Source organism: Lissotriton vulgaris, chromosome 9, assembly GCF_964263255.1.
Source record: "Lissotriton vulgaris chromosome 9, aLisVul1.2, whole genome shotgun sequence".
In the NCBI taxonomy this organism is placed as follows: domain Eukaryota; kingdom Metazoa; phylum Chordata; class Amphibia; order Caudata; family Salamandridae; genus Lissotriton; species Lissotriton vulgaris.
Genome location: NC_141697.1, coordinates 882,707,953 through 882,723,762, shown reverse-complemented (window position 1 = coordinate 882,723,762; position 15,810 = coordinate 882,707,953). Strand labels below are relative to the sequence as shown.

Genomic DNA, 15,810 nt, shown 5'->3' with positions numbered 1-15,810 from the left:
GAGATACACTGTGCACTGTTAACGTGTTTGAGATGCTTCGGTGCTGTTGAAATGTGTGAGATGCTTTGGTGCTGTTGTAATGTTTTAGTTGCTTTGATACTGGTAAGATGTTTGAGATGCTTTGATACTGGTAAGATGTTTGAGATGCTTTGGTGCTGTTGACATGTTTGAGACGCTTCGGTGCTGTTGAAACGTTTGAGACACTTAGTTGCTGTTGAAATGTTTTAGATGCTTTGGTGCTGTTGAAATGTTTGAGATGCTGCGGTGCTGTTGAAATGTTTGAGATGCTGCGGTGCTGTTGAAATGTTTGAGATGCTGCGGTGCTGTTGAAATGTTTGAGATGCTGCGGTGCTGTTGAAATGTTTGAGATGCTTCGGTGCTGATTAAATGTTCGAGATGCTTTGGTGCTGTTGACATGTTTGAGACGCTTTGGTGCTGTTGAAATGTTATAGATGCTTCGGTGCTGATTAAATGTTTGAGATGCTTCGGTGCTGATAAATGTTTGAGATGCTTCGGTGCTGATAAATGTTTGAGATGCTTCGGTGCTGATAAATGTTTGAGATGCTTCGGTGCTGTTGAAATGTTTGAGATGCTTCGGTGCTGTCGAAATGTTTGAGATGCTTCAGCTGTTGAAATGTTTGAGATGCTTCAGTGCTATTGACATGTTTTAGGTGCTTTGGGTCTGTTAAAATGTTTGAGATGCTTCAGTGCTGATTAAGTATGTGAGATGCTTCAGTGCTGTTGAAGTGTTTGAGATGCTTCAGTGCTGTTGAAACGTTTGAGATACTTCAGCGCTGTTGAAACGTTTGAGATACTTCAGTGTTGTTGAAATGTTTGAGATGCTTTGATACTGGTAAGATGTTTGAGATGCTTCTGTGCTGTTGAAATGTTTGATATGCTTTGGTACTGTTGACATGTTTGAGATGCTTTGGGTCTGTTGAAATGTTTGAGATGCCTTGGGTCTGTTGAAATGTTTGAGATGCCTCAGTGCTGTTAAAATGTTTGTGATGCTTCAGGGCTTATTAAATGTGTGAGATGCTTCAGTGCTGTTAAAATGTTTGAGATGCTTTGGTTCTGTTGAAATGTTTGAGATGCTTTGGTGCTATTGACATGTTTGACATGTTTCGGTGCTGATTAAATGTTTGAGATGCTTCTGTGCTGTTGCAATGTTTGAGATGCTTCGAGTCTGTTGAAATGTTTGAGATGCTTCGGTGCTCATGAAATGTTTGAGATTAAAGTGTTTTGAAATGCTTTGATACTGTTGAGATGTTTGAGATGCTTTGGTGCTGTTGACATGTTTGAGATGCTTTGTTACCGGTAAAGTGTTTTGAGATGCTTTGATACAGGTAAGATGTTTGATGCTCGGTGCTGTTGACCAGTTTGAGATGCTTTCCTTTAAGATAAATGTGTACTGTTAAAATGTTTGCGTTTCTTTTCAAATGCTTGAAAAGATTGCCTTGGCATTAGCTCGCTTGTCCTCTGGTGGGCACCGACTTCCACTCCGCCCAGCCCCACACTGCAGCAGAGCTCAATTTGTCGTTGAAATATTTACTTCCTTAATGCAATCATCTTGGTCGTCTGCCACTGCGCCTCCCGCGGGCCGACAACTTGCCAAGCTTCCCAGAAACCACCAGCATATTTCTCTCCCTGACAGCCACGACGGGCGCACTGAGCCGTCCGCCTTCTGCCTGTCTCCATCTGCCGCCTTGTTTGTCTGCCGCGCGCGCACCAAGCCGTGCCTGTTTGTGTTTTTGATTGGCCGTCCTGCATCGTAAACTCGTTCTCTCTGCTTGTCTCTAGCTCCACCGGTGCATGGCGACGGCGCAGAAGGCCGCCGAGAAGCTTTTCCAGTTCTATCGCGACTCTGTGAGGCGGCGATACTCCAAGTCGTGACACCAGCGCCCGCAGCCTCCAGCAGTGCCTTCTCGCCCAGATGTTTCTGTTGTCATGTGGCCTTTGTACTGGTCCAGTCTTGGCAGAGTGGAGGGGTGATGCGGGATAGACGAGAGCGAAGAATTTTCCATTCCTCGTTACAAGTACAGTGCTAAATTACAATTCCAGTCCAAAGGTGCTTGTCCACTTACGAGTTTGATTTCAGCATTGGTAAAGGTTCCAACAGCCAGCTTTGTGTTTGTTAATTTTTTTCCTGTTTTTGTATCCATTTCTCATTTATGGCCCCTGATTTTCCTAACGCAACTGCCCTGCGATAGCGGTGCTCTTGGAAACCACGCATCTTAAAGCAATTTATTTATTTTCATGCAGCGCATCTGGCAGGTCTGTACAGCACCGTTTGAGCTGAATTAGGCCCACCAGCATAGGGTCACTATTTCTTTATTTTGCACTGCCCTGGCGCAAATGGGGTCTCTGTTATTTATTTTGTGTGTCTTCAGTGCATTCGTTAATTCGAAAACTCTCAGATTTAGTGCTACAGCAAAGATCGAAGGTAAAATACAGTAGCGGGTTTCCATTTTCGGCACTGCACCGGCGCCGAAAAGGGCCTAAGCATTTCTTTTTCAGGGCTTCACACTAACTCAAAGCAGCTCCGTCCGAGTTAGTGCATGCGTCTGCAGGCAACGCGCTAGACTGGGAGATTTCTCGAGTTCACGCATGCGCTGGAGACAGGGAAAATACCTGCACAGACCCTTTCTACACGGTGCAGCAGCGAAAACAGGATTATAATGCGGCCTGGAGCAATGAATGCTTTGTATTTCCAATCTCTGCTGTCTGTAGCCCACCTGCTAACTTGGACACATTTTTCAAGTTAATGGATCCACTGAAGATTCCAGAAATGCGCAGACCCATTCGAAATAGTCCACCTCCCCAGCAATACTCTGTCATGCTTTGCAACCACCGAGTGTGCAGTCTGGCAGTATTGTAGTGCTAAAATGGCACAAAGAAGCAATGGTAATGAGGGGTAAAAACATGAGATTCTTAAAGATCCTGTACGTAGGATTCATGGCACTACTTTGCACAATTCCACTGATATCAAGATTACACTTTGGCATACGCGGATGTCTGTATAGTCATGCATTTTCCCTATGTGTATCTGGTTTGTCCCATGTTTTTAAGTTGACCCGCATTTGCGTTTCCATTCCCAGAAGAAATGGGTAGCCCAGGTGTCTTCATGTGTCCAAGAGCCCTTTTCAGGCTAGTGTAATTATGCAAAGTGGCCTTCAACACATCACTGCTTATAGCAGTGCTTGAGGTTCAGACCAGGTAAGACAGTTGAACCTGAAGATTTGCTCATTATTTGCCCATCCACCCCACACCCTTGCTGTATAGCCAGGCAGTACATTAAAGATGCCATTTATTAATCTTTGCATCACAGACATGCCATTACATGAACCTCCACGCAGTGGCCACATCATAATTTAGGCCTATAGTCTGTAGATCATTTGAAACAGTGAAGTGGCTTTCATGCTTGAATAAGAGCAACTATCTTCCTAATCGACAGCTTATTCAGACGAAATAAAAAACATCAGTTGATACCTTTATATGCGATAGGCACGTGGATTTGCACCTCTGCACCATCAACTTGATTACCCATGAGGCCACCTGGTACTTGCTGAATGTAAATAATTTAAAGAAAACCTGTTCACCCTATGCTATTGAGCTGGATCTCGATAAAATGCAGTCTTGCTATATTTTATCCGTACATGTAATTTTATAGTTTTCAATAGCAGTAATGATTGTGGCTGAAGAACGACATTTTTGTTAGGGACAACACCGATAAAAGGGCCAAAGCAGCTCGGAAAAATATGTTACTTGTGTGCAAATGTTACCTTCTCTTATTTCCTGAAAAAGTTTGCACTGTAAACTTCATATAGGTCCTGGCAGAGAAAGATTAGTATAATGTTCAGCACAAATGCAGGTGTTTTTGGTACCATTTCATTTAAGACCTACACTCCCATGTAACCAGGGCTAGAGGTCCTGTCTTAGTCTAAATTGCTACATAAACAAGAAGAATCCTACTACTAGTGTGAGGAAAAAGGGGGGGGGGGGAGAAAGCACTCAGTGTTGTGTAAAATACCCCTCACACACCAACAGGCCCCTTGGTGTCATGCTTCATCATCGGGGTCTTCGCACCCCGCTAGAGGGATGCGGCACGCTGCGACCTACGACTACGTGGGAGCGTTGACAAGTGTTAACTATGTGTGGTGTGTGTTGATTGTGAGTGATAAGAGGATTAAATGTGAGTGGGAAACGTGGTGAGGAAATTAAAAAGTACCTGGCTAGTGGGAAAAATGAAAAAAACTTTATTTCGTACCCCTAGCTGGTGCTATTAAAAGGTGTGCAGAAAAAGACGAGGTTGGTTTGTCTTAATTACGGACAGAACCTCTGGTGTGCGTCAACATGTTTCGGTACGTGTGTACCTTCTTCAGGACGGGGCACAACTCCCAACCCTACTCACGTATTTCTAAAAAAAGGGGGTAATTATATTTAATGAAAAGTGAAATCACTCATTTCAAGTTGGCTACAATGTGCCTACAGCGGTTCTTGGGATCATGTATTTACATGTCCTGCAAAAAAGGAAAAAAAACATTAGGTTTGGTTACCAAGAGGTATTGGCTCAGACAGGTGCAGTCACCTGGAGCCCCAAACAAAGAACAATCTGTAAAGGAAAAGACATACTAAACACACAACACATAGGACACACTTAGGTTTTTTGTACTTATTGTTTTTCAGACATACTCGTAGTCTTTGATGTCTACTGCATCATGAGCAAGTCCTGAGCATCAAGGTGGGTGGGTGGATCCACAATCTACAATGATAGAGAGGTGGACTCAGTGCTGTTACTTATATTTACTTCTTACCTCATCCATCTACCTAGAGAGGCTGGATTCTGTGTGGAGAGAATACTCACGGAATCCGCCTGTATTGGCCTCCTTCTACCACCCCGTGCTGCTCCGCCGTGAATGAATTGCGGACGTATTTGGTGGTATTTAAGGAGAGGCTAGGTGTATTGTCATTGGTTAATTGCCGGAAGTCACAGGGACCATGTATGACGACTATCTGTTTTCGCCATTATGCATGTGATCTAATTAACTTTGACATGTGACCCATTGTTGTTTGTTCATTACCGGAATGTCCATGTATGGTCTTTCCGTTTCTTGGCCAATCATGTGCTATTAATGGGTCCGGCGCTGAATAGAGGACAGAAAAGGGGAGCGCCGTTGTTTACACGACTGTGTATCATGTGTGCATGCGCATGAGTTGTTTCCCATTGTTGTCTATGCGCATGCGTAATAGCCGGTTGGAGGTAGTGCATGTTCAGAGATGTGATTTGTAGCGTTGGCCCTTGTGGGCAGATACCAGCCGTAGTGGTCAAGTGATTTGGTTCCACGGTATGTCATCGTTTAGTCCCGTGATATGGGTACCCAGGCGGAACACCCAACGTTGTTCCTTCTGGAACAGGCCTGATTCCGAAGGTAGTCGCTCAATGACAGTCCAGCGAAGATCATTTATGCAGTGCTGTAGTGACAGGAAATGTGATGCCATTTTGGTTGTTGATTTTTTACAGCGTATGTTTGATTTATGTTCACCAATTCTTGTTTTGACCGGTCGGGTGGTCATGCCTACATATTCCAATCCACATGGACAGTTAATCAAGTATACCACATTTTTCGTGTTACAGTTTGAGAACTGGCGCTGTTCCCATGTCATGCCATTCCTGAAGGTGAGGTTCTTGCTTTTCTGAGTCTGGTGGCAGCAGCTACAATCACCGTCACCCTAGGCACCTGAGGGAAAATCTGCCGTACGGACAGTTTCTGAGATTACGGAGGAACTGTACGGAATTAAGTGAATTCAACCGTCAGGCAAAGGACCTAAGAACGAAACTCGTGGAAAGGCAGTACCCAACGAGGACCATCGAAAAAGCGATGAAACGCGCAAAAAACAACCATAGGGAGGCTCTCATAGAGGAAAATCCCAAAGAGAAGGATATGAACATGAGACCCATCTGCGTGACAACCTACTCCACAATATCGAACCAGGTGTCAAAGGTGATCGAAAAACATTGGGGCATCCTGAACTGTGGAAACCTCAATTTTGAGAAACCAATGCATGCGCATCGGAGGGGCAAGAACATAAAAGACATCGTGGTCCACACTAGACCACGGGAAAACCAGACTGGGAGACAGAATCCGACCAGTGTACAGGGCCACTTCCCATGCGGTGATTGTAGCTGCTGCCACCAGACTCAGAAAAGCAAGAACCTCACCTTCAGGAATGGCATGACATGGGAACAGCGCCAGTTCTCAAACTGTAACACGAAAAATGTGGTATACTTGATTAACTGTCCATGTGGATTGGAATATGTAGGCATGACCACCCGACCGGTCAAAACAAGAATTGGTGAACATAAATCAAACATACGCTGTAAAAAATCAACAACCAAAATGGCATCACATTTCCTGTCACTACAGCACTGCATAAATGATCTTCGCTGGACTGTCATTGAGCGACTACCTTCGGAATCAGGCCTGTTCCAGAAGGAACAACGTTGGGTGTTCCGCCTGGGTACCCATATCACGGGACTAAACGATGACATACCGTGGAACCAAATCACTTGACCACTACGGCTGGTATCTGCCCACAAGGGCCAACGCTACAAATCACATCTCTGAACATGCACTACCTCCAACCGGCTATTACGCATGCGCATAGACAACAATGGGAAACAACTCATGCGCATGCACACATGATACACAGTCGTGTAAACAACGGCGCTCCCCTTTTCTGTCCTCTATTCAGCGCCGGACCCATTAATAGCACATGATTGGCCAAGAAACGGAAAGACCATACATGGACATTCCGGTAATGAACAAACAACAATGGGTCACATGTCAAAGTTAATTAGATCACATGCATAATGGCGAAAACAGATAGTCGTCATACATGGTCCCTGTGACTTCCGGCAATTAACCAATGACAATACACCTAGCCTCTCCTTAAATACCACCAAATACGTCCGCAATTCATTCACGGCGGAGCAGCACGGGGTGGTAGAAGGAGGCCAATACAGGCGGATTCCGTGAGTATTCTCTCCACACAGAATCCAGCCTCTCTAGGTAGATGGATGAGGTAAGAAGTAAATATAAGTAACAGCACTGAGTCCACCTCTCTATCATTGTAGATTGTGGATCCACCCACCCACCTTGATGCTCAGGACTTGCTCATGATGCAGTAGACATCAAAGACTACGAGTATGTCTGAAAAACAATAAGTACAAAAAACCTAAGTGTGTCCTATGTGTTGTGTGTTTAGTATGTCTTTTCCTTTACAGATTGTTCTTTGTTTGGGGCTCCAGGTGACTGCACCTGTCTGAGCCAATACCTCTTGGTAACCAAACCTAATGTTTTTTTTCCTTTTTTGCAGGACATGTAAATACATGATCCCAAGAACCACTGTAGGCACATTGTAGCCAACTTGAAATGAGTGATTTCACTTTTCATTAAATATAATTACCCCCTTTTTTTAGAAATACGTGAGTAGGGTTGGGAGTTGTGCCCCGTCCTGAAGAAGGTACACACGTACCGAAACATGTCGACGCACACCAGAGGTTCTGTCCGTAATTAAGACAAACCAACCTCGTCTTTTTCTGCACACCTTTTAATAGCACCAGCTAGGGGTACGAAATAAAGTTTTTTTCATTTTTCCCACTAGCCAGGTACTTTTTAATTTCCTCACCAAGTTTCCCACTCACATTTAATCCTCTTATCACTCACAATCAACACACACCACACATAGTTAACACTTGTCAACGCTCCCACGTAGTCGTAGGTCGCAGTGTGCCGCATCCCTCTAGCGGGGTGCGAAGACCCCGATGATGAAGCATGACACCAAGGGGCCTGTTGGTGTGTGAGGGGTATTTTACACAACACTGAGTGCTTTCTCCCCCCCCCCCCCTTTTTCCTCACACTAGTAGTAGGATTCTTCTTGTTTATGTATCAGTGCCCGTGGAGTAGGAATCCTACTTTGTACTCTACCTCCCTTCTTTGTTAAAAATAGTTTAAAATTAGTCTAAATTGCATCTGTTATTTCATGGCATTAATAAACAGTGTCTGTAAATGAAACTTAATATCTGTTTGTATTCTGTTCCTTCTGCATCGATAATTCCTTTCCACAGGCAATCAATATGCCCTCCAATGAAGAAGATGCGTAAAAAAACAGGTATGGGTCTTTGGTCTCAACCAACGAAAACCAAAAACAGGAATAGGTGAAATCACGCTGCTACTAGCAAATCACCACAAGGCATTTCAGACAACGGCCAGTGAAGGAATCCTTAAGAACAGGGTTGGAAGACACTGGCAGCTTGTAAGGCCATACTAATGGCAGTCAGATTTCGCGTTTTGCATCAACCCATAATGTGACCCTAATCAGCTACAACAAGTGACAAGTCCAACGATTTTACTCTTGAAGTTTCAACACACAGTGGTCCTTGGAAATCTTCATAAGAACAGTAGAAAATAAACTGTCCATAAAAAGTGACTTAGAGGGAATTGGAGAAAATGAAGCCACTGGGTGGAAAATTATACAAGGGATGAAAGAAGCAGGATGTACACAACAATAATAAAACAAATGTAAATAAGGCCAAATCGGCATGCTTCATAACCTTATGCACCCCACTCGGTGAGCAATCCCCAAACTACTGGTGACCCAAACTAAAGAGTAAACTCCAGGAAGAGGAGAAATACATGCTAGCTTGACTCAGCATCTGTATGAACCACCAAGTAGAGGATGCACAAAACAATAGGTGGCAAAGATGCAGCTGAATCTTGACTCCCATTAGTTGAGATCCTGTTCAAGGAAGGAGATTGTTTTAGGAACACACACTAATGTGTCTTTGCCTTACAAGATGGACAGAAAAACATAGGTTAGTCTGTCTTTGGTTTAGATTTAGAGTTATGTAGCAGCAGGATATTCAACAAAAAGTGGCCGATGGCCATCAGCCATATTTATTATAACGGATACACTCCAATATGTATACTTTAAATTGGGACGATGGGGCATCCACAAACTCTAAGTGCGGTATCTGACCTCTTAACAACCTGAAATGGAACACTTTATCCCAAGAGGTTCGTGAGCGCAATCTCCAAGTCTGTCTGTTTTTCTGACCTACGAAATGCCATAAGGGCCTTTAAAAATGTGAGTTTCCTAGAAATGCACTTAAGAGGAGGAGATTAATACTCTCCCTGACTGTGAATGTCTTCGCACACCAACTCTAGAGCTCAGAAAGACAAATACTTAAGCCCTTTAAGTCTGAATCATCAAAAGACTTTCACAAACTACATTGACTAAGCACGACCCCATAAAATATTCAACCACCTCTGAGTGACCCGCTAAAAGGCAGAAAGTCAAGGGACATTGTATAAAAAAACCTTCTTTTTAAAGGGTTTAAAACTATGTGACGTGCTTGAAAGATGCCTGAGCCACATTTGTACTCCCAGAACTGCATAAGGGAACTCATCTTGGGTCTTCAGGCAAGTACATTTTTCTTGCACCTGTGACCCAAGTTCTTTTGATGAGATCAATATCGTCCGATAGAAGTCTCAAAAGTAGCCCTGCCCCTATCACCTGCTGAGGCCCGTGTACAAAAAGGAGGCGGTGTTTTCCTTGTTGGACCTGATAGAAGGTCGGATTTATGTGGCAGGAGAATGGGAAAACTGATCAAAAGTATCAAGATCATTGTTAACCATGGTCCGTGCAGCCAAACCTGAAGCTGCCACCACCGAAGCCATTCCTTGAGAGAGTCTCATTAATTGATGCAACATGGGAAACCATGTATAATCCATTCCGTCTCCATTCTGGATGGATAATAAGGAAACACCAGCATCCATTGCGACTACAAGCCTTTGGATGCTGGTCATTTAAAAAGTTCACAGACATGACTGTGAAAGAGTGTCCAAGTGGATTCTGAGTTGACGCGAATAACTGAAGGTGAACTCACTAGTCATCTGTGACCTTGAAATACCTGGAAAGCAAACGTGCCATCTGTTAACTAATCACTCGTAGGGCTTTCATGGACTTTCAGGTGTGTTCATTTGACAACAGTGGTACATGATGATCAATAAGGATTTTCTGGCTTATTGGTTTTCTTTCAATCATATAAACTCTAGTTTTTTCCCACTTGAGTACATTCAGTTTCTATTTCTTCTCTTCTGAGAATTGTTCCTGTTGATATTAGAAGTCACCCCCTTCTAAAGCTTAGTACTGAGTTAAAAAGAAGCCAAGAATTGGCCCATCAATCTTAGGCTGCGAGGATCTCCCTTAACACCATCCTCCAAAGAATTGTCTTTACCGTGTGGGGAACCCCTTTGGCCAGCTGCCTTCATTTTCTGTACTATTTTATGACACTGTTTATGTGTTTCTGCAAGTGTCCTTCCCACCAGGGTCGGGCTGGGCCAGACAATAGTAACAGGCAGCAAAATGAAAGTGGTGCACTATTAAAGAATCCTATAGCTAAAAAAAATGGTTTCCACTTCAGGATTAGGGCTCTTTTGAACTAGTATTGCTGTGCTGTAAAGGTGTTCTCCACGGTATTGGAGATTTCATGCATTTTTGATTGTTGCAGGCGATGCTGGTAGCAATGTCAGGGAAACTGAGAGTAAACAACGGCACAACAGACCATAAAACAGGTTAAACAAACTGCCAAAAAATGTCCCACACATCGACCTTTACGACCAGCTCTTTTGGCTGTGCCAAATTGCCTTCCAGGCCAGTCCCTCCATGTTCACCACCATCTAGCCTGTCATTCATATAGGGTGAAGGGGCGGGGATAAAATATAGGTAGGTACTCCACCCTTCTCCCTGATAGGCTGACTGCTAATGGACATGGCCTCTGTGGTCTGCGGAGTGGTCCTCATTCACTATGATCACAGGAAGACCTGCTACTTCCTGCACCGTCCCCTTTTAGTACTGACTGCCATTGTCTATCACTGGTTGAGCGTCTTGGTAGCCTCAATTGGCAGTGGCACAGGAAGGCCGTGTCTCATGCTAAATTCGCCTAAATTCATGCTCAGCTTAGGAGTTAGCAAATGGGAGGACCATCCGCTCTCAAAACCTCCATGTACCACATCCACTCTGCCCTCAAAAGCTGATGGCATCTGTGACATCTCCAGTGAGAGACATGTCGACTCTACCGTATGTAACAGTGTTTTGTACATGTTGCGGGTGCATGGAAGCCGTCCAAGATACGACCTGCACTCCTTCTGAGGTCCATCATACTATGGTCCCAAAGGAGGCATGGCCTAAGACACTAGGTCCGTGGCACTCCATGCCTCAATCTCACATTGTATTTCCCTGGTGAAAAGGAACACGGAAATCTGATGGATTATATTGAGGTCCCGAATGGATGTGACAGAGGGGACAAGGCTTACCGTCAGAATACACTAACCTGAATTCTGGATCGATCTAGAGCAATGAACTGTTTCTCATTCCTCCGTATTCACAGCCAACCATACGCGGCAGGGATATGTTGGCTAACAGTAACCTGGCGAGAAGGGCATGGGATAAGATCGAAAAAGACCCTGGATAGCCCCACTCTGACAAGTACCTTTGCAAGATGCTGACTTCTGCTGGTGCATAGAGGAGATCTAAATACAGGATTGAACTCTTTGGTTCCTTATTTCTGCATAGAAGCACCTAACATTTTCTGTAACGAATGATACATCTTCAGAATGAATCTATGCCACATACTCTCTTCTTCTGACATCTCTCTAACTGATAACAAATCATATTTATGTAATTGGTATCACAACCAGCATAACCTCACTCCCCTCCCTTAATCCCTTCCATGCTGATGACGGCCCCCAGATCATAAACCCGCCCACTCGCGATTCTGCCGCACAGGCGCAGAATCGGGGCCGCATGGAAGGGGTTAAAAGTCACCTTCTTTGTTTTTGTAAGTGCAACCTCTCTGGTTTGGGTAGACTGTCAAATGAGTTTCTTAAACTGTTTATGCAAAAAAAACATTCATCAACGCATCACTTTCTTAAGCATAAAACACTGCCCTAATTACAATGTAACCATCATGAAAATACAAACTACCTTTTAGGGTGATAAGGATTATTTACATTCCTCAAAGGTTCTACGAACCAAATGAGTAACAAAAATTGGAATTTGTACTCCTCCAAGCTTATCTATGAAATAGTAGATTAAAATATTCAAATGTTAAATCCAATTAAAATCTTCAGTATACTTCTCCATATTCAGCTTTGACTTCAAACCTGCTTTCATAAGGTAAATAATCACACTCCGATTAGAAGGCATCTCAAGTGCCTAGTAAGGATGCTCTGCCCCGTGAGGACATTTCTACTCAATATTGTAAAAATAGCCATAATTTACAAATGTGAGAGTTCTGTGACTGCATAGGATATATAGCTACTTAGATTGCCTTCAACCGCCGACATGTTGCTTTTCACCATGCAGTGCTGACATTCCATGTGCCTTTTTTGCCCCAGAATAATCATATTGCCATCCTTTTCTTCCCCGGAATAATCATGGCAGTAGTGAGTTCGGAGTACAACACTTGGTGAGCATGCAAGCGTGCAATGGCAACTTTAAAGCAAAGATCATGACACCTCTTAGGTAGTGGATATTTCTCACCACTGACTCGTTGTCCATCTTGAGGATGGCAAGGACTGAACTTTGTTTTTTGCCAGTTTTGGATTCACAAAAGTCAGCCTGAATCTGTAAGTCATTGGTATGAAAGCATTGCTCTGTCACTGAGTAGTGGCTGACCTTTGAGGCTCACAAGCCTAGATTGCTTGCACTCCTATTTTTTTGACTGCCTGCAGCAGAAGATGCTTTCACCGACTGCAGCCACCACATGATCGGTCCCTGTACTTCTAGGTTCAGAGTGACATTACCTGTGGTCAGTGTTGTCACTGAATTCTTAATATAGCACATGTTCAGTTATCACTGAAATTGCCCGAATGAAACTAGTCTTCTGGAAAACAACATGAACAAGGTTCTGCAACCAAATGTTTGAGAAAAGATTAAACCCTCTGGCTTTTCCAATTCTTGGTTTTGGGTGCCAGGTACCCACTGGTAAACGAGATTTGTTAAAACTGAGATTGTGCATTTCACAAGGGGAAACCGCTCATACCGGTCTGTGCGGGTCCATTGGGGAAAGATTGTTACATGGGCAAAAGGTGTACATGTACTTGAAGTTAAAGTTGGAGTTTCTTACAAGCAAGATGTCAGTCATTGTAGGGTGCAGTTTCAAAGATTCATTCAGGTAAAATATATCTCTGGTACTAAGCGGGCCTGAAAGACAGATCTGTCGGGTATCTCTGTTCTACTTTGATATGATTATCTTTTGCCAAATTTAAATATGAGAGCCAAAATGATTGCATCAAATTAGTCATAGAGGCGATATAGGTTGAAAAAGATGGGAAACAGCCTTTACAACGAGGTTTTTACCACGTTTTCCCTTTACCACACATTTTTTACCACGTACATGTATTTATAACACACGCCTTTACCACGTAAGTTGAGGACGTGGAGGGTGTCTCCCCACAAATACATTGTTTTTATATATATAAGCAATGCATGGTAATGGCATGCGTTGGCAAAAACATAAATTATATAAAGAAATGTGGGGTAAAAAATGTGTTGTAAAGACATGCAAAGTATTTCCTTGTGATGTTGCGTCATACAACCAAAAAAGGTTGGTGCTAATGCCAAGGGTTGGAGGACTCAGCTATTCACTCATACAGTAAAGAACTGTAAGTTAAATGGTGCATAAGGTTTAGTCTGACAAAAAGAGTATATTAGACAGAGAACGAAGCAACGTATTCTTACCTCCTGAAGCCTAGAAAGAAAGATGCTGTTATTGATTGTCTTAAAGTCCCTTGGTATATCAAGGAGAACAAGGGCACTGACTCACCGTTTTAATCTCTCAGTTGGCGGAGAGCATCCAAGTTCTTAGTTAATAACGATTCTGTTTCCCAATCTGACCCGAAATCTATTTGACCTGGAACATGGAGCGTGCTGAACTCCAAATGTGTCTGATTTTGGCAAATGGATGCTTCCATCAGCAATTTAGTTGGAAAATGCAGAACCGATATTGCTTTGTAGTTAGATATTTATGCAGTTCTCCCATTCCTTGAGTAGAAGCACCTGTGCTATTAGGAATCGATAAATTTGTGATTGAGAGCTACGAGAATAGGATGTGCCATCAGTTATTTACATGAAGCTGCAGGTATCCGTTAAGAGGGAAAGAAGAATACATACTGTTGAGCTAAGAGAATATGCCTTTTCAAAGTTCGATAGGAGAATATTTTCCATTCTAACATGCTGACTCTGAGAACCATTATTTTAGGATAAAGGTGCATAGGAGAACGCGTTTTAAGATAGTTTGAATCGATGTAAGCATAGATCTTTTGAGTTTAATCTTCAAAAAGGTGTTTATGAAAATGATTTTCATAGAACGTTTCGATTTGCCCGAAGTTTGGAATCCCCAATAATTTCAGTGAACGCATAATCTCTCCTTACCATTTTACCCATGTTTTCATCTGAATTGCAAAACTGGGTGTATATATATGGACTTTGAGCTATTTGAGTAAGTTGCTTGCCTTTTGAAGCCACATGATTATTTTGGATGTTTAGCATACAAAAAAATCTATCGTGAAACTGGATGGTTAAGTATTTAGCAGATATACCTTACTTTCTTGTAATAGAAAGGGGTTGCACAGACCCCAGCTAGAATGAATATATTCAAACAAAGCTACACAGTCTAAAGGAAAGATTCTAGGCAAGGAACTGTCATTCAGCAGGTTCGATCCTCATGCCTGAATGTGTCCATCCTCTCATGAAACCCTTTTCCTGTAAGAAAGCTTAGACTGCTGGGGGGGATTGGTTGAGCAATTAAAAATGAATGGCAGTATGATGTTAGTCCATTCCCTGGGAGCTCAAATATTCTGTAGAAAAAACAAATTGATTGCACTGCCTTGAAGTGTACTTGGTCACACAGAAGTTTGGTTACGTTCAGTGCATCCAGGTTACAGGATGAATATTATCATGTTCTTTTCATTACAAATCTCCTAAAACAATTATATTTGAAACACGACATGGAGAGTTCCCTACAGAATCAGTCAGATCGTTAGCAAATCTGGGTGAGGTCAACGAGTGATTTGACATAAAATAAACAATGGCGGAGATATAGAGCTTTTTGACTGTGGATTACGACTAGACACCAACTCCAACCAGAAAGGCGATTAGCCCATACACAATAAAAACAATAGCTAGAGCTTATGCTTCAAGGCAGAACAGGACATGTCAAATTGTATGAAGAAATATCTGCAAAGAGTGGAATAATAGCAGAAGACTGCAATGATAAAAGTTGGTCTTAAATGCAATATTCACTTGCTATTTTAGTAAAAGAGTTTAGGTAAAGTGTTTGTAATCAAGCTTGTTAGGATAAAAAGTTTCCAAATATAGCAAGCATAACAAGTTCACATCACCACTTTTTTACTTTAACCATTTCAGCTCTCAAAGAGTCAAAAATCTGTTGGCCTTTAATCTGCCACAACATTAGTAAACTCTGGTAATTTCAGTAGTCGCCAATTGTTTTTATAGCGGCACAGTTTTTAGAGGTCCATGTCCTTTTGCCTGTACTCTATTTGTGTCATACTAGTCAGCAAAGCTGTTAATGCTTGTGTTGAATACAACAGTCCCCTCTATTCTCTCGTCTCGATTTCCTGCCTAATAAACCACAGATTGGCCCGGAGGCAACAAGGCATTTTGCAACGTGAGTTCCAAGTTATATGATAGATACAATAAGAGCGTAACTCTCATTATCTGTGA

At 42.8% G+C, this 15,810-nt stretch overlaps 1 protein-coding gene across 1 annotated transcript in view; it reads left to right on the top strand.

Moving 5' to 3' along the window:
* Positions 1-8,077, top strand: part of EXOSC5 (exosome component 5) — a 235,397-nt gene extending 227,320 nt beyond the window's left edge. Inside the window, exons 6-7 of the mRNA XM_086938631.1 lie at positions 1,801-3,938; positions 8,022-8,077. Of these exons, the coding sequence (XP_086794757.1) occupies positions 1,801-1,893 (93 nt within the window). The 3' untranslated portion in view covers positions 1,894-3,938; positions 8,022-8,077. The remainder of the gene's footprint in view (positions 1-1,800; positions 3,939-8,021) is intronic.
* The last annotated feature ends 7,733 nt before the right edge of the window (positions 8,078-15,810 follow it).